This window comes from Osmerus eperlanus, chromosome 4 (genome assembly GCF_963692335.1).
Source record: "Osmerus eperlanus chromosome 4, fOsmEpe2.1, whole genome shotgun sequence".
Lineage (NCBI taxonomy): Eukaryota > Metazoa > Chordata > Actinopteri > Osmeriformes > Osmeridae > Osmerus > Osmerus eperlanus.
This window is the reverse complement of record NC_085021.1, coordinates 4,601,018-4,620,895: the sequence shown is the minus strand read 5'-3', so window position 1 is coordinate 4,620,895 and position 19,878 is coordinate 4,601,018. Positions and strand designations below refer to the sequence as shown.

General features: G+C 40.2%; 1 protein-coding gene across 1 annotated transcript; it reads right to left on the bottom strand.

Moving 5' to 3' along the window:
- Positions 1 to 144: 144 nt before the first annotated feature.
- tulp1a (TUB like protein 1a) lies at positions 145 to 13,825 on the bottom strand. The gene is made up of 14 exons (XM_062458085.1): positions 13,697 to 13,825; positions 12,161 to 12,281; positions 11,954 to 12,061; positions 11,586 to 11,705; positions 4,137 to 4,256; positions 3,872 to 4,012; positions 3,595 to 3,665; positions 2,945 to 3,115; positions 2,765 to 2,782; positions 2,576 to 2,688; positions 2,324 to 2,432; positions 2,010 to 2,108; positions 1,365 to 1,536; positions 145 to 1,145 (listed from the first exon to the last, which is right to left on the bottom strand). Exons 1-14 carry the CDS (start codon positions 13,709 to 13,711, stop codon positions 1,012 to 1,014), a joined length of 1,512 nt encoding a protein of 503 aa, XP_062314069.1. The 5' UTR covers positions 13,712 to 13,825; the 3' UTR covers positions 145 to 1,011.
- Positions 13,826 to 19,878: the final 6,053 nt, after the last annotated feature.

Genomic DNA, 19,878 nt, shown 5'->3' with positions numbered 1-19,878 from the left:
AGGAGGAGGGGGTTGCCATCCTAAATTGAAATACAATACAATGTACAGCACATTTTCCTGTCTATAAGTGAAAAATGATTCAGACTCACAGCCTGGCAAGCATGAATTCATGTACAAGTATGTTACAAGTGTTTATTATGTGCACATAATGATGCAAGCCCAACCCCTGAGTCATTTTCCAGAACACCTACTCATATGTGAAAAGACATGCACACCTTCCATACTTAAAAATCTAAATTTTGACGCAACAAAACAAAGAAAAGACTATAACAGACTATAACAAAACATATGAAAAGTCAAGACCAAAAAATAATAAACAAATAGTCATCACCACACATTGGTAGTAAGGTCTAAATCTAGTTATTGATTGATACAATTAATCACGACCTTGTATGTCAACATAAATCAATAAATGGTAAAAGAAGATAAATCTCATATTTTTACACAAGATAAACATAGAACCATCAGCTTCTGATGCATAATAAACAAAAATAACAACAAATAAAAGTATGAGAATGGGAATCCTCAATTTTTCTGTCTCTGTGGCAAAATTGATAGAGCCACTATATACTACTGCCAGTATGGAGTGTTGCCAGTGTTGTATGAACACTTGTCATGGTCCTTCAAGTGCCATCTTCCAGAGTTGCAGCATTGAGCGGATATGAAGCTAAGATGGAGTGTGTTACACAGGACTAATAAATCGTTAAGTTTGACTTTAACATCCTGCTGTCATCTAGAGCCATTCATGCCCACCACCAACATTGCTTGTTAAAGACTTGACATGTTTGGAATCCATGTAGGACATGTATGTGTGTATGACACGCACAGCGTCTTGAAGTTTCACCACATACAGGTATGAGCACGCAAAGGCCTCCATAGATCCAGTTCATTGATACAGGCTCGAAGCAACTGTGTGTGGGAGAATAGAGCATTGAAACCCTCTTACCCCCCACCAGTAATGGCGGATGTGAGTGAATAGTTTCAGCACTTCCAGAAGAAATGATGGAGCTGTTATTCACATGCCAGTTTGCCATCGAAGCTGGAGAGGGCAAGGGCAAAGGCCTGGACAGCACACATGGGGTACTTGTAGTCCAGAGTAAATGTGTCGTCCGCCACACGTCCAAACTGCATCACTATGTAACTATCTGAGAGGGCAGAGAAGCACAACAATCAACATGGAACCATTTTTTGACATTATCCGCATCAAGGATACATACAACCAATCCGTATCAAGCTAGCAGATTCTCCATGGTTTAAACAACCAGTCAAAATCAACATCAAGATAGAGATTAAAGAAGGTTGGGTCAGATTAAGGTGAGGAGAAGAGAAGATTAGGTAAGGGTAAAGATGAGTTCATGGCATACTGTCTTTGCTGTGGACAATCTGGAAGTTCTTGACGGAGGCTTGCGTGACACGTCCGTTAAAGTTGAGCATGTAGGAAGCTGTGTTGTCGTTCCACATCGGTGTCTTGTTGTGCAGCTCAATAAGGTTCTCCATCTGTCTGTTCTGATAGCGCATCAGAAGACCCTCATTATCCTACACACACGTGCACAAACAGGACAAACATGCAGGTGAGTACGCATGCACATACACAAAAAACATTTTCAACATAAAACATGTTTTTTTAAATAAAGATTTTTAATACATCATCGGGCTCAGTCCTTCATGACATAAAAAAGACCTTTGTTGTAAACTACCAAAATCAAATCTGCCTGATAAATAGTCTGTCTTGTTGGAGATAACTTGAGGAAAAAATTAGACAACCCCAATCTCACTTCAGATTCATGTAACAGTGACTGCTTGTAACTGGAGCTGCACCAAGCCCAGCATACACAATCACAAGACAAAGAGACTTAAAACCTCTTAAGCTGTAGATGTCAGTGTCAACCTTTTACAGTAAGCTGCCTTTACTGGTGCGCACGCTCAATATCTGCAGTTCATACACATGACCAGTAGGTGGTAGTCCAGAACAATACTTATTCATAAATGTATAATTGTTGAGTTCTTACACTCCAAGCTCGAATGGGAACTCTCTCACTGTCATCGTCCATCCCGGGGATAATAACAGACATCTTTCGGGGGCCTTTGAAACCCAGGACATTAGTCTCCTGGAATATCAAGATCAAAACAAAGAGAAGTTAAGGAATCAAAGGACCAATTGCTCAGTCTGACACTGGGACACCAGAAACACAGTGACAAGGTTTACATATGAAACAGATTCACAGTGCAGAGGTTATTCTAGGTATTGTGTCATTGCAGACATGGAAATATGATCAACTGTGGCAAACTACAGAACCAGTCCACAATTTTGGGCAAGACTTACGTATATGATGGCTGCCAGCTCCTGCCTAGCATTAGAAATGTCTCTGAGAGCTCTGTCTGGATTCAGGCCATTGTCAAACACTGTGAACTTGGTTCCCATTAGATTCGATCTGAAAACAGCAAAGAGACATGGATGTGTACATGCAAGCACACACACACACACACACACACACACACACACACACACACACACACACAACCAAGCAGGCATCCAGTACACAGGCATGTTTATGAAAAACCTGGCTTTGTTTACCTCAATTTGCCTACATAGTTCTCTCCTCCCCTGGAGAGATCCGTGGCATCGATGGAGATGAGGTAGTTGGAGGTGGTGCTTTTCTTCCGCTTCCTCCCTGCTAGTAGAAATACCTAAGAAAAGGAAAGGGAGAGAGGGAGGGGTGAAAGAGAAGAATAGAAAAAAGGGGGGCGGGGGGCAACAACTTACCTCTGTTTCTTTTGATGCCTAAATAAAGATCATAGGTAAGTTAGGTTGATGTAAGCTGACGTTAGATGCTATCACTGTTTAGAACAGTTTATGTGGCTTTTATTAGCATTTAATTTATGTCAGAAGAACCATGTATTTACAGTACATCAACACGGCTCCCACTCTTCTACTCAGCCTCACCTTCTTGTTAGTGTCCAGATGAAGGTAGTAGGTTGGGAAGAAGCCACGGTCCATCCCTCTTTTATCCCTCGTTACTTTGCACCTCACGGTTCTGCCCTGGGGGGCAGGCTGCAGGACAAACTCCTCCAGATTGTCAAACTCGATTTCTGGCGATGGGGGGCGTTCCTCCTCCTGAAAACACATAACGCACATCCACTGCAGTTACACACTGTTGTCCATGGAAGCATGTTGTGTTATCGACACTTGATATGAACTTTCAGAACACCTTCATACTGTATTTTATTATTACACATGTGATTATCGTCACTTTATAGCTATGAATGTGCCATCATAAATGTCACTGAAGCTTCATATAATTATTTCACGCTTTTTCCATCAACATGTCGTACATCACATATATTTGTCATATGCATTCAATCACCAGAATACACTCATACCCTAGACATGTGCAATTTTCAATTAAACCTTTTACATCTAACTACAAACACATTATCATATTCATATGATCAAATCAAATATGTACAATGATATTACAGCAATGCTACTACCTAATGTTTCACATCAGCTCACATCATATACAAGTCATTCAAATTAAGTAGATTCTAAACACACCAACTTCTGGTTCTTATTCACCTCCATGTGAGACTCACCTTCTTCTTTCCTTTGCCTTTCTTTTTTTTTGTCACTTCCACATCCTCCTCATCACTGTCCTCTGCCTTTCCTGATTCCCATGGATGGTAAGTTGGAGGAGGGGAGGGAGGAGTGATGGACAGAGGAAGGTGGATGTCAGGTAGACAAAGGCAAAGGGATAGAGAAAAGCAAGGGAAGAATAAGTAATGCCCTCATTGATTGCTGTAAACATTTAATGGTAAACATGTAAACAATGCATAAACAAATGTGTGAACAAGACACAGTGTTAAAAATTACCTTTCTTCTTCCCTTTCTTCTCTTTCTCCTTCTTCTCTCCAGTCTGAAACATGGAGGCCGGACTGGATGCAGGCTTCTTCTTGTTCTTACTGGGTTTAGTCTCAGGTTCACTCTCACTGTCCTCACTCTCTGCCTTAAAGGCTGAAGGATACACACACACACACACACGTTGTAGTTGACCGCACAGTATTTCAGTGTATTTGGAAATGCTGTAAACAAGTATGTGGCTCTAAGATTGTAGGAAAACTGTTGCATGCTCACTCACTTTTCTTCTTGGTGACAAAGTCAGGCTTATTACCATTGATCTGGAACATGGAGGCTGGCTCCTTCTTTTTAGACTTGTCTGCCTTTCCTTTGGCATCACTTTTACTCTCACTTTTGTTGTCTGAAAAATGATTCAAGACATATTAAATGTAACAATATTTTTGTATTGATATGGCATCACAAGGGTGTAGGCTGGTAGACACCCCTGCCCCACCTCTCATATGCTAAAGACTTGAGTTGCTGGATGGAGTCTTTGCTTGATGGGCCTCACAAATTATTGTGTGACTTTGCTGCATTGCTAGTCACATGTTGATAAATAAGGGTCTGATTGGTTGTTCTACAGATAATAGGTATGAAAGGAATTGTGAAGCAGTGTTCTCTAGATTATTTATTTACTGAGGTTCTTCTCCTCAGTTCTTTGAGTTCTTGTAGCTTTACAAGTTGAACTTCGAGGTGAAGGTACGTCAGTTTCTGATCGCACTGATCTTCATATTTTGAGCAAAAGTTTTCTCCATGGAAGAAGACCTCGAGGACTCAAATGTTGAAGGAAAAACATTAAAAAACCAGACTGGAATTTGCTGAAATGCACATTGACAAGGCAGGGTGCCTCGAATGAAATCACAAACTCAAGGTATTATGGAGTGAAACATACTGCCCAATGTCAGAAAGCTCAGTCTCAGTCCCAGGTCATGGGTCCTCCAACAGGATGATGACCCAACCCACACAGCTACAAAGCACCCAAGAATGGTAAAGAACAAAACATTGGACTGTTTTGGAGTGGCCTTTTATTAGTCCTATTGAACATCTATGGAAATAGCTGAAACTTGCAGTCTGGAGGAAGCACCCATCAAACCTGAGACAGCTGGAGCAGTTTGCTGAGGAAGACTGGGCCAAACTACCTGTTAACAAGTGCAGAAGTTTCATTGAGAACTACATCAAATGTTTGATTGCAGTGATTGCCTCTAAAGGTTGTGCAACTAAATATTAGGTTGAGGGTCCCATCATTTTTGTCCATTCCATCTTCAGTTGTTATTGACAATATTATGTTGTAAAACTAAATCTAAAGCAAGGTCTGATTCTATTAAATATAGAGTAAACAATGGTGGATGCCAATTCATTTTCAAGTTATTTAATAGGAAATTGTGCATACTTTGTTTTTTTGTGGATGGGTACCAACAAATTTGAGCACTTCTGTATCTGCATGTGTTTCAGTGTGTGTGTGTGCACAAGTATGTCTGTGTGGCTCACGTGTGTACGTGGGTTAATGAAATGGAAGTTATTTTCTTTAAGTACCCAGATTACTGTGTAAGCTTGTGAGGTAATGAGATTAGTTAAAACAATGCATTTGTGTAACTAGGAGAGGTAACACAAGTCTTATACTATTGTCAGCTTTGAAAACAGACCATCCAGTACTTTTAGAGAGAATAGCAGTCACAGATTATTCAGTTTGATTTTGATGAGCCAGCATTGTATAGGAGGCTGTTCTGGATTGACATATTTGTATTTATAAAGGATAAATCATTTTAAAAGCTTGCTAAAGCCCATATCCTTTAAGATGACCTAGAGCAAGGCTACTCAACCCTGTTTCTGGAGAATTACCTTTCCCCTGCCCTAATCCAGTGCACCTGATTCTAATAATTAGCTAAATAAGGTAAGGTTGGAGGGAAAAACTTACGGAGGGTAGCTCTACAGCAACAGGCCAAGCAAAAAAAAAAACTTAGCGTATTCTTAAAAGTATAAGTAAAAACATAAGTTTGACAAAGAAAGTTAATAGTCAAAAGTCAATAAGTATGTGAAATACAAAATTAGAACATATTATGTACACTTCCAATTGTGAAGGCAAATATAATGAAACTATCAATGTTAGAAAGGCCAGAGACCGTAACAGGTTGCGCATGCGCAGAGATCTGTTTTCTCAGCAACATCTGGGGCCTCATGTATAAAGGATTGCGCAGCTTTCATACCAGAAGATGGCGTACGGCCAAAAGTCGAAAAGTACCTACGCACAGAAATATTCACATGTATAAAACCAGTCGTACGCCAGGTCCTGCGCACCTTTCCTTTATAAATCACAATCAATGTGAGATTGACCGCACGTGAACGAGCCCGCCTTGCCTCCTCCCATAAATGAATACGCAGATTAACTATAAATGCGCTCCTGAGGTCATTTCTTTGTCTGAATTACCGTACTTCTTCGAATAAACACCGCCCTCGAATAAACGCCGCACCAAAAATGAACGTTAAACGCCGTGGCGTTTATTCGAAGAAATACGGTGACTGTGAGATCGAGGTTCTGACAACAGAGGTTGAGGCGAGAAAATGTGTCCTGTTTGGCGGCCTGTCATCAGGTATTATCGACAAAAGAAAGTCGGCGGAAAACTGTCACTATTTGCGCCCTTTCTGGTTTTTAACCTGTAGCACTTTGAGATTTAGCTAAATGTAAAGTGCATTACAAATAAAATCATTATTATTATAGGGCCATAAATGCTGTGGGTTCAGAGAACTGGACCATGGCAGAAATTAAGAAGAAATGGTCCGATGTAAAACTTTAAATGAAGAAACGAGTGGTGGTGCATCGTAACAGCATGGCAGCTATAGGGTTAGCGTGACATGCATTTCCAGAGTGATTTTGTCGTTCGTTTGACACCCTAAAGTTTAACAGAAGTTATTAAGTGGTGGCGGATTAAACAGAAGGCTATATAGCATTTCCCGTTTTGGCATTTTGATGGGATCATCCACATTAATGATCAAACTTGTATTAGGTACATTTACATTTAGTCATTTAGCAGACGCTCTTATCCAGAGCGACTTACAGTAAGTACAGGGACATTCCCCCTGAGGCAAGTAGGGTGAAGTGCCTTACCCAAGGACACAACGTCATTTGACATGGCCGGGAATCGAACTGGCAACCTTCAGATTACTAGCCAGATTCCCTAACCGCTCAGCCACCTGACTCCCAAATATGTTGTTTGAATAACTAATGATATGCCTACGTATGACAGAAACTGTAGTGGAAACTTTATTTTGTAATGTTTGGTGAGTTTTGGCACTTTTCAGTTAGAATTCTCCATGTTACAGAGCCAGACAAGACTTTGCGGACGGTCCGCACATTCTCACGTCTGCTCAAAACTTTCCGTGACGGCCCGCACATTCTCACGTCAAGTAAATCTTTATACATCACAAAGTGTGCTTGAAAACCAGCGTACGCAAGCTTTTTGTGCGTACGCAACGTTTATACATGAGGCCCCTGGTGATTGTGGAAGTTCGCGGCAAAAACACCAGAGGAGTCTGCACACAGTGTTAGTTTGGCATTTCCTATATACGTAAGGGATAATGCCCGACGAGGTGTACAATATCACCTGATAATGGACGATGCGGAGGCGTGAACCGTCCGACGCGCAGCGGGGGACGGTTCTTTATTTATTTTAACCTATTTGAAAAATGTTACTTTTCTGAATGTACTGTGTCAGTGTCACGTAACCGCTCATCTCACATCCCATTCGCTATTCCCCTCGCTAGTCAATGTACTTAAGACAGGCTGCGGCCAACACGACAGTAGCCGCAACTCTACACATGGCCGATTATTTTCTTCTTCAAAATCTTGATTTTATTTTGGGACAATGACATGACTCGATAGCTGGCTAGTCTTGTTAAACATACTGTCAAATTATAATTACTGTTTGGAGAATATGTCAACTTTGATGCGGTCATCTCACATACATATGCTATTCAACTCGCTCCACAGGCTGCGGCCGTACTGTAGCCTAGTACTAGTATATGGCAGATAGGCCTACTTTGTTCGTGAAAATCTTGATATTGATTTTGGGACAGTGACATGGCTGGTTAGCTAGCAAATCTTCTTGTCAAACATACTAAAAAATTATATTTACTGTTTGTCAACTGTACACAATGTGAACCGTCCCCCGCTGCGCGTCGGACGGTTCACGCCTCCGCATCGTCCATTATCAGGTGATTTTGTACACCTCGTCGGGCATTATCCCTTACTTAATTAGTAGAAGTTAGTCCTGTTACATATTATTCTCAGACATTTTTTGTGTGTCACTGACGAAACGTAAGTCGTTTTTTTCTGTAATATGATTGTACGTGAGAATTCCGTTCTGTAATGACGTTGGTTTAGTTAGCAGCTAGCATGTTAGAGTTTGTTAGTATGTGCTACTCTAAACGCAGTTTAGGTGAACTGTTATTGACGTTTGTGAGTATGTTGGACCTGTGTAATATGTGTAAGCTTTCTGGTATTATTATTTGTAATGTGAATGAGTATTCTATTCACATTACAACCGCGAGGATGCACGTTACTGGCATCATAGTTATAACTAGAGAGGGTACAATTTCTGGGGAAATTGTAGGGTGTGCTTGCTTGCTTTGGTTGCACAGGGGTCCGTTTTTTAATGACATTTTTACAACTGATATTTCTGTATATTTTATATAAAAATGCATACTTATTATTTATAAAGATTACATAGATTTAAAAACATATTTTTTTTGCTGTTCATTTACAACTCAAAATACGAGTGAAGTTTAGAATGAAATAGATGTCTTCTCATTTGCTTCCCCTGCAAGAGGCAGCCTCATAGTTGAATCAAAACGAATACATTTGGCAGACCGGTGTAAAAATTGACCTAATCTCTATGACTTAAACGTCCTTTTAAGTTTTTCCTTTCTCGTGATATTTTCAGGCATTTAGCCTACTCATATTGCATTCATTCATTAATAAAGAACCCCTTTTGAAGATTATTCTACGACGTTACCGGCAGTAGAAGATGGAATCGTGATTCAAACAGTACCATCTGCTAACGGAAAATATGCCCCCAAAAACTTAAATAAGCTTGACATTTATTTAGTGGAAAATCGCTCATTCATTTAAAGCTCACTGGTAGCGATCATTGTTAGCCTGGTCCTAACCAGACCCTCCTACATTTCATTTGTACAGAGGGTCTGGGATCGCTCCATTGACAAGCGTTAACTTCCTTGAAGGCGGGTACTCTGTTGAAGTTTAAAACTATTGGATCTGCCCAGAGCCACTCTGATCTGCCATAAGCAATTGCTAGCGTTCGCCTTAGCCAACTCCTTCACCACGGAGCTAGCTGCTGTAGCTGGAAAATCAAACTTTTCCCGAACCCCGTGGGGAGGAGGGCCACAACATCATGACCACCAACAAAACTCAGCAAGGATTGTTCTTGCTCCTGCTTTAACTTATGGATATTCGGCAGCGTTGCCACAACCGCAGAATGGCTTCGCTCGCATCTTTCTCCGCCGCCATTACTGAACTACAACTCAAAACTAGTGCACAACATCAACGTCATCGTTCTCAGCCACTCCCTCTGTTCGCTGATTGGTCCTACAAAAAATGTGTTTCTGAAATCCAACTGATGCACTGAAATCCCAGACCTAGTACAGAAGCAAAATCCAAATTGAGCGGAAGTACGTAGGAGGGCAGAGCCAGGCTAGATCATTGTCAGTAACAAAGCAAAATGCGATATAGTCCTGTGTGGAGAAGCTGCCCCGGTAAATTGTACTACTACAGTACAGTACTAGACCACTGCTGTGTTCGTCTTGGTAGCGATTGCATTGGTTGAATTCAATTTAACGTTCCGTTGTACGGTTTAGGCTGAAATTAATTATTTTTATGAACAGATTTACAAAGTTTAGGCTGTGGCAATGAAGTTCAGGTTAGTAGTCAGATAGACTTTTGATTTAAGTAAGGGCAGTGCCGAACATGTTCTGTCACCATTTGACTTCCTAAACAGTTGTGTAGTTGTTTTTGTAGTGTGTCTTGCGTAGGCTACAGCGTTGCAGTGAGCAACACTGGTTTGAAACCACAGATAATTTCACCAACAAATCATTTACTTGTAATATATGTCATAATAAATCCTACAACGAAAATTTATTTGTGAGGAATGTTTATTTTAACGATTGAAAACAGATGCATCATAGACCGCTGTAGTATGTGTTGCCCGGGCAACAGAGGCTAATGTCATGATGCTAATGCTTCAGTGAAATAGTAGACTACCATCTCCGAAAGTAGATGTGGGCCTACTTCCTTAATAATATCAGCTAATATTGTACATTACATTTCACAATTGTGTTTCACATTACAAAGTAAAATGAGTAAATAGTTATCACCCTGGCCTCTTTGCTTGTGGCGTTTCTGCAGCTGCCTTGCAGTAAAGCTATAGTTAGCCTAGCTATCCCCCAAGTTAACAGATGCGAAACGAATGTTCTGCTACAGGTAGTCACGCGTGTTTTCGTGACGTTAGTGACGTGGTGACGTTAGTAATGTCAGTGACTGTGGCTAACAAATTAGCCACCGTTAGCTTCACTTTTCACCACAAAAACACAATTTCTACTTAAACCATGCAACGGAACTTAAATAAAAATACAACCAACGCAATCGCTACCAATACAAAACTTTTGACACCTAGGTTGTCTATGTAGTCCAAATATGGGAGTCAGGTAGCTGAGCGGTTAGGCAAGCGGGCTTGTAATCAGAAGGTTGCCAGTTCGATTCCCGGCCGTGCCAGATGACGTTGTGTCCTTGGGCAAGGCACTTCACCCTACTTGCCTCGGGGGAATGTCCCTGTACTTAATGTAAGTCGCTCTGGATAAGAGCGTCTGCTAAATGACTAAATGTAATGTAAATGTAAATGTAAATATTGACTGATCCTTAGGGGGGCGAAAAGAAACAATAATAAGAATAAATATATATGATAGAGAACAACGGTTGTGCCCTTGCCGAAGGCAAAGCACACCCAATAATAATAATAATATAGATGTGAGAGAACAAAGGTTGTGCCCTTGCCGAAGGCAAAGCACACCCAATTATAGGTTACTGAAACGGACATGAATGACCAGTAGATGGCAGTATAATCACACAGTAATCACCATTATTATGCTGTTATTAGCAATTGGTTGTGTGTCTGAGGTATGTTCATATTAAGCCTGTATGTGAATGTTATGTATGCATACTAATGTATAATCTGTAATTGATTCTCTTTTGATAGACCACAAACAAGAAGATAAAAGATCCTTGAGTTACACTGAATATGCCTGAGTCCTGTGTATTGCTGTGCTGCCTACAATAGCCACGTAATCCCATGAAATTCCATTCCGACTCCAGAGGTGTTCTTACAGACACACCAGGGCGACACCACCATATCTGAACCTGAACCTATACAGTCCTTTACACCCGTTTAACAATTTTACAATCAAGCTCTCATTTAATGTTTAAAAGAGATGTATTAAATTCATACTTTAATTGTATTTGATTACATTTAATTTACCGTATTTCTTCAATTAAACGCCGCCCTTGAATAAACGCTGCACCAAAAATGAACATTGTGTAATAAACGTTGCCGCGTTTAATCGAAGAAATACGGTATGTATTATAAATATGATTCTTCCACTTTGGGTTGAGGATCGACAAGTTCACCTTGTGTTTTGGACTTCTTGTCTTTGGCATCGGAAGGGTCACTTTCTTTGGAGGCTTTTTTCTTGGTCTTCTTCTGAGGAACCTCACCCTCATCCTCACTGTCATCTTCATTGTCGGAGCCTCAACACAAGAACAGAGAGAATGAGTCATGTAAATTGTTGAATCAGCTCAAACATATAGTAGCCCTAAATTTGTTTTCCATGCCACCAGTGGTGCACAGGCCAGTGTGATCCTTGAATTCTTTGGACATCCTTTCAGATTTTAGGTTCAATACATTTTACAAATACAATACAGTCTCAACAAGTATTATTTGTGAAGATCAAATTAACCCAATTTAAAGAAAATGCAGGTTAAAGAACAGTTCCTACTTTTCTTCTTTTTAGGAGCACTTTTGACTTTCTTCTTTACTTCCTTTTCAGTTGTTTCCGGTTTGTCCTTCTCCTTCTCAGTTTTCTTTTTTTTCACCTTCTTTCCATCTGTCACACAATTTCATGGAGCGTGAAGAGGTGTTAGTGGAGAGAGAATAGTAGTGTTGGTTTTTCTTTAAATGGGTGGATGGATAGAAGGACCCCTACTTTTAGATGGGGTGCTCTCCTCTCCTGAAGCTTGCTCACTCTTCTTAACTTTGGTCTTCTTCGGCTTGGCCTCTGATCCACTGGTCAGTGTGGATTCCCTATCAGGCTTCTTCTTAAGCTTCTATTCAGGATGGTTTAACATGGTTACCACATATACCCACACACTCTCACAAACTGTACCGTATGCCATCAGGCATGTCACATGCACACACATACACATGCATTCATGCTAGCACACACAGACAAACTATGTGCCCCATGTGTCTGAAGGTAAGGTATTAATAGAGGCATGGGATTGTCTGTAATCAGATTAGTCTATGCTTTAACACAATTAATACAGGGAATCAAAAAGATAAGGATAAAAAGCATGAACACAAAAAGGAAAGAGACAGAGTGGCATCATTTAAACATAACAACATGAGAGGGGGGGCTTGTCAAAATATTCTTTACTTTATATAATAGCTATTTGTTCAATCTTGAAATTATCTTTTTTATCTTTCTGAAGAAAACATGTAAAACAGTTACATTTAATATGTAAAATCTGGACTGTTAAGTTGTTGATCTTTGTAGCATTATAAGTGAAGTATATATAAATAGGTTGCTATTTTGCTTTATTATTCAAATAAAATTCTGTCAACAGACAGTTGACAGAAGTTTCAACCAACAGAGGATTCAACTTGACACCCTATTAACTCCCCACTAATATTGCAGCACCATGAAGTAGTTCTAGCTCTGACAGGACAGACAGCTGATGTGATAAGATCACTGGGTCTCTAGCACAGTCTCCTCAACCCACCCTCCCTTACGTAAGGAGATTTCCAGACAGTCTTTGGGGAGTACATACTGTATCCAGGAAAGGCAATCATGTGGGCATCCTGGAAATGTAGGCCCTTCTAAACATAACTGGATGTACTATGTAAAACACTGACATTTATGTGTTACAGTATTGAGTCCTTATGTCCTCAAAAATATGTAAACAGATGACATATGACATTTTCATCTGTTTACATATAGTCCCTTTAACCCTGTCATCAAACACAAATGTGTGGTGTAACTATTAACAACCAATGAGTATATGTAACTATTAACAACCAATGAGTATATACATGTCACTGTGCAATTGTAAATAAATGAGCCAACACAACCCTATATACCTAAACTATAGGGTAAGGGATAGTAGACAGTGATCTCACTTTCTCACCACAATTGTCCTTACTTAGGGAGGCACTGAGCTTGTTTATACTACAGTCTCTAGAAATGTTGACTGTCCACACTGTTAAATGTTGGTGAAGCATTATCAACAATGTGAAGCCGGTTATTGTAGGTGTAGCCTGTCATTTCAGTTAAACATAACTATTGTAACAGAGATTTGTGCTTTCACTGACACTACCTCCTTCTCCATCTCTCTGAGTACCCCTCCCTTCCTCTTTCCAACGTTCTCTACAACTGTCCCTTGTCCCCTGTCCCATCCACTAACTTACCCACTTACCCATTATCTATCATCCCTCTCTATCATCAAGACTCTATGACAGTTACCTTCTCTCCAGACATGGTCGGCTCCCAAAACAGACTTTCTCACGAGAAGATGAGGTGGGAAACTCCTGCCTAAAAGAGATAAAAGCTCAGAATGGCTGCCCTGGCTACGGCAAGTTCACACACTCTCCAGGACAATAGCTGCTAATAGGATTCAGGACCAAGCCATCTGCCTCAGAGCAAACCAAGGCGGACAACGAGGAGGGGTGCAGCTACACACACTCATGCTTGAAATACACACGTTTAAAACTAACACAATAATGAGCAGGTGGATCATGGATGAAGAAACACACACACGCATGCAGAGTTGGGTAGTAACACGCTACATTTACTCTGTTACAGTTACTTGAGTAACATTTTGGGACAAAATGTACTTTTAGAGTAGGCTTAAAAGTGGGTACTTTTTAGTCTAACTCAAGTTAATTTTGAACAGAAGAAATCACTGGTGACGACTCAGTTTCTCTAAGTGTTGCCATGTTGGCTTATTATAAGCGAATTTGATCTTATATTGCTGACCAGATCACTTGTTTCTCTTGAGAGATCTGGCAACACAAGGTGCTGAAAACAACAGTGTCCGCCCAATATTTCAGCAGGCTTTCAGGGCTTCATCTGGAAGGTAATGGCCGAAATGGGAAATAAAGTGACAGTGTCGACAGAGACACGTCACCCATGGCCTCATTTAGAAACACTTTTGTCACTCCAAGGCGTGAAAACGAATAGTTATATAATGCGATTCCTGCTCTGTGCACCAAAACAAGTGGACCTATCAGCATACAAGAATTCAAGCTCCATCCTAAGAAAACACGTTGCGGTAAATTGTCCCGAGGCACTTTTTCACATTTTAAAACATTGAAATCATTTATTTTTATGCATTAAAGGGGGGGGGGGGTTGCTTTGTACTCAGCAATATTTTGGTTGGCCCCACCAAATCTCACTCCAAGGTTTTTTTAAAAGTTGGGAGCCCTGCTAAGGCTCCGTAAATGTTTGCACTACATACACAACGTCGGTGTCAAAATGTTCGTATTGGTCCCGATTGTGTTGTTTGTATTGGATTTTGCACTCTTTTGCGTTCTGTTAATTTACTTTTTTGTGGCAAAAAGTGAAGCTATCAGTGGCTAACTAGCTAGCCACAGTCTCTATAGTCACTAACGACACGAACACACGCGTGACTACCTGTAGTAGAACATAGTGATGGGAAGTTCGGATCATTTTACTGATCTCGTTCAGTAAAATGAACTAATCCAGACATCCCAACCTGCCTCATTTCCGGGAGGTGTCTCACCCGGATTAGTTCATTTTACTGAAACTATCTTACTACTACCTAGGGCTGGGCGATATATCGAACATTAGCGATAATATCGCAATAATTTTGACGACGATGTAAAATATCTTATTATCGAATATAATATTTATTTATGTTTTGCTGGTCCTTGTGTTGCTTGTGTTTTAAGATCACCGTCTGGCTCTTCTGTGTTCACACACACAGACACACATACACAGACACCGTTTGTGCACATGCGCAGGCACTCTCTTTTTGTCCTGTCACATAAGGACCTCTGCATGAATTGTTCCATGTGAGGTCCATTTTGTCAAGTACCATGTAAATTGCAACCATGCAACTGCTTATATTTGCACTCCAAATTTTGTACTTTGTAACAATAGCTGTTCCATTCATTATTATTTAAATGCAAATGCAAACATATTGAGATATAGTTATAAATATTGATATATATTGATTGAAATATATATAGTTATAAATGTTTGACAATATCGAGATAAATATATATATATATATATATATCGCTCAGCCCTACTACTACCCTGAACTTCAATGCCACAGCCTAAACTTTGTCAATCTGTTCACGAAGGTCTCCTCTACAAGGCTCTGAAAATGGCTAATGAGTGCCCATTTCAGAGTAGCTAGTACATTCTGAGTGTTACAAACTGCCATTCGATCTAGCTAGTTAGCTAGCACGGGCATTTATCACCTTGTCTGCAGCACAGAAAAAATATGGACAGATGAGGGAAAATTGTGCCTCCTTTTCGCTCATTTAATCCGATCGACCTCGTAATCCGTTTACATATAGTTGAAACGTAGGCCTATACTCAAATATACAGAAAGAAAAAAAGTCTGGTGCATTCAAACAATCCCCATTGAAGTTTGGCTAGCAACAGCAGCAGTGACTGACCTCAGTGACAGGTGAGGGGAGGTGCACAAAGGGCACACTTATTGGTTGTAGGGTTATCTATCTTGCTTCCAACTTTTTTTTTCACAACCCAGTCATTTGGAGCAGATAAACATCTCAAAACCTGCAGGGCTACAGTTGACCCAAGGACCAGGATCAATGACCAGGATTGAGAGAGGCTGATATAGAGGGAGTATAAGAGAAGCTGACAAAGTCGAATGCGCTCTTACATACTTACAACGTGGATAGCCGGTCACATGAGCGCCGAGTCTTCAGACCAGGGATGTTGTTACTGTCAAGTATCGCTTCCAGTAAACTTGTTATATTAGCCAATTTTCCCAGAATAAATTTCAAGCTTATTTAAGTTTTTGGAGGCATATTTTCAGTTTGCAGATGGTAATGTTGGAATTGGGATTACATCTAAGATACTGCCAGTGAAAACGTTGTTAGATCAGCTTGTTGGTGGCCAAGCCGCAAAGCCACCTTAAGTGTTTCTACGTTTTCTTATAAGGGGCCAAGCAGCGAAGCTGCGAGGCACCTATTGTATTTGTTAGTATTACTATTGGGTGTGCTTTGCCTTTGGCAAGGGCACAACCTTTATTCTTTCACATATATATTTATTGTTTCTTGTTTCTTTCCGCAGCCCTAAAACTCAGTCAATATTTGGCCTACATAGACAACCTAGGTGTCAAAAGTTTTGTCTTTGTAGCGATTGAGTTGCTTGTATTTTTATTTATGTTCCGTTGCACAGTTTAAGTAGAAATTGGGTTTTTGTGGCGAAAAGTGAACCTAACGGTGGCTAACTTGCTAGCCACATTCAATGACGCTACTTACGTCACTAACGTCACGAAAACTCGCGTTCAATTCTGCGAAGTAGCTAGGCTAACTGCTTTACTGCAAGGCAGCTGCAGAAACGCCACAAGCAAAGAGGCCAGGGTGATAACTATTTACTCATTTTACTTTGTGATGTGAAACACAATTGTGAAATGTAATGTACAATATTAGCTGATATTATTAAGGAAGTAGGCCCACATCTACTTTCGGAAACGGTAGTCTACTATTTCACTGAAGCATTAGCATCATGACATTAGCCTCTGTTGCCCGGGCAACACATACTACAGTGGTCTACGATGCATCTGTTCATTGCCACAGCCTAAACTTTGTAAATCTGTTCATGAAAATAATTCATTTCAGCCTAAACCGTACAACGGAACGTTACATCAAATTCAACCAACGCAATCGCTACCAAGACGAACACAGCAGTAGTCTAGTACCGTAGTAGTACAATTTACCGGGGCAGCTTCTCCACACAGGGCTATATCGCATTTTACGTTGCGTTGTCATAGAGATTAGGTCAATTTTTACACCGGTCTGCCAAATTTATTCGTTTTGATTCAGCTATGAGGCTGCCTCTTGCAGGGGAAATGAGAAGACATCATATTTCATTCTACACTTCACTCGTATTTTGAGTTGTAAATGAGCAGCAAAAAAAGATGCTTTTAAATCTATGTAATCTTTATAAATAATAAGTAGGCCCTATGCATTTTTATATAAAATATACAGAAATATCAGTTGTAAAAATGTCATTAAAAAACGGACCCCTGTGCAAACGACGCAAGCAAGCACACCCTACAATTTCCCCAGAAATTGTACCCTTTCTAGTTAGGGTTCCTCCGGCAGGAGGAAACCTATTGTTATTGGTGGTATTATTATTATTAGGGTTCCTCCGTAAGGAGGAAACCTATTGTTATTGGTGGTATTATTATTATTGGGTGTGCTTTGCCTTCGGCAAGGGCACAATCTTTGTTCTCTCACATATCTATTATTATTATTTATTTTCCCACCCCTAAATCTTCGTCAATATATGTACTAAATAGACAACCTAGGTGTCAAAAGTTTCGTCTTGGTAGCGATTGAGTTGCTTGTATTTTTATTTACGTTCCGTTGCATGGTTTAGGCTCAAGTTAAGTCTTTGTGGCGAAAAGTGAAGCTAACGGTGGCTAATTTGCTAGCCACAGTCACTGACGTTACTAACGTCACTACGTCACTAACGTCACAAAAACACGCGTGACTACCTGTAGCAGAACATTCGTTTCGCATCTGTTAACTTGGGGGATAGCTAGGCTAACTATAGCTTTACTGCAAGGCAGCTGCAGAAACGCCACAAGCAAAGAGGCCAGGGTGATAACTATTTACTCATTTTACTTTGTGATGTGAAACACAATTGTGAAATGTAATGTACATTATTAGCTGATATTATTAAGGAAGTAGGCCCACATCTACTTTCGGAGAGAGGTAGACGGTAGTCTACTATTTCAATGAAGCATTAGCATGACATTAGCCTCTGTTGCCCGGGCAACACATACTACAGTGGTCTATGATGCATCTGTTTTCAATCGTTAAAATAAACATTCCTCACAAATACATTTTCGGTGTAGGATTTATTATGACATTACATTACAAGTAAACGATTTGTTGGTGAAATTATCATTACCTGTGGTTTCAAACCAGTGTTGCTCACTGCAATGCTGTAGCCTACGCGAGACACACTACAAAAACATCTACAGTACACAGCTGTTTAGGAAGTCAAACGGCAACAGAAAATGTTCGGCACTCCCCTTACTTAAATCAAAAGTCTTTCAATAGGTGAAACTATCTGACTACTAACCTGAACTTCATTGCCACAGCCTAAACTTTGTCAATCTGTTCATGATAATAATTAATTTCAGCCTAAACCGTACAACGGAACGTTAAATCGAATTCAACCAGCGCAATCGCCAAGACGAACACAGCAGTAGTCTAGTACTGTACTGTAGTAGTACAATTTACCGGGGCAGCTTCTCCACACAGGGCTATATCGCATTTTGCGTTGTTACTGTGTGCTAAATGCCTGAAAATATCACGAGAAGGGAAAACTTAAAAGGATGTTTAAGTCATAGAGATTAGGTCAATTTTTACACCGGTCTGCCAAATGTATTCGTTTTGATTCAGGTATGAGGCTGCCTCATGCAGGGGAAATGAGAAGATATCATATTTCATTCTACACTTCACTCGTATTTTGAGTTGTAGGCTAAATGAGCAGCAAAAAAAAAGATGCTTTTAAATCTACGTCATCTTTATAAATAATAAGTAGGCCCTATGCATTTTTATATAAAATATACAGAAATATCAGTTGTAAAAATGTCATTAAAAAATGTACACCTGTGCAACCGACGCAAGCAAGCACACCCAACAATTTCCCCAGAAATTGTACCCTCTCTAGTTATACTTATTCTGCCATGGGAGTCTATGGCAGCCCATAGAACCGCTTGTGGGAAAGTTTTGAAATTTGGCACAGTGGTTGGGGACAGTACAGTGGCTCTTGTCACCAAGTGTCATGCCAGTGTCTCAAGCACTATAGCGCCACCAATGGGGCAAAGTTGGAGGTGTGTTTACAAATGTAACTTTTAAATCGTATGTCCTATTTTAAAAAATGAGGTACCTTTGGATTCCCTGGATGAAGACGAGTTCAACGCAGTCAACTGCGTCATTACCTGTCATTTGGATTTTCCGCAATTTCCGGTTTTATCAAAAAGCTTAGAAATGTTTCACAGGTCACAAATTGTTTTCAATCATCCCCAGATTTTGCACACATGATCTCCAGACCAAGCCCCACAAATATTGAATGGATTTTTGCTTCTTTAAATCGTTTGTCAGTTACAGCAAATCAAAGATGGCAACAAAGCCGCCAAAAAGGAACTGAGGTCATATCTCAGGGAATCCTTGCTGCATTGACATCAAACTTGGTACAGTGACTCGGGACCCTCTTCTGAGGATGTCCAAACAATTTGGTGTCATGTGACCACTGGGAGGGGCCACAGAAAGCAAAAATGCGTTTTGGCAATAACTGTTGATTTGTTTACCTTAAATAAGTGATGTCTGACACGTGTTAACTTGTGATACCAGCCAAATTGATGCAGCTTCCATTCTGAAGTAATTTTAAAAAGTTTTTCCGCTACC

Coding starts and splice junctions, on each gene's coding strand:
- tulp1a (XM_062458085.1), bottom strand. Junction 4,257..11,585: donor CAAGAAGTCCAAAACACAAG/GTGAACTTGTCG, acceptor ATCATTTTTCAG/ACAACAAAAGTGAGAGTAAA. Junction 3,116..3,594: donor AAGGCAAAGGAAAGAAGAAG/GTGAGTCTCACA, acceptor ATGTGTTTTCAG/GAGGAGGAACGCCCCCCATC.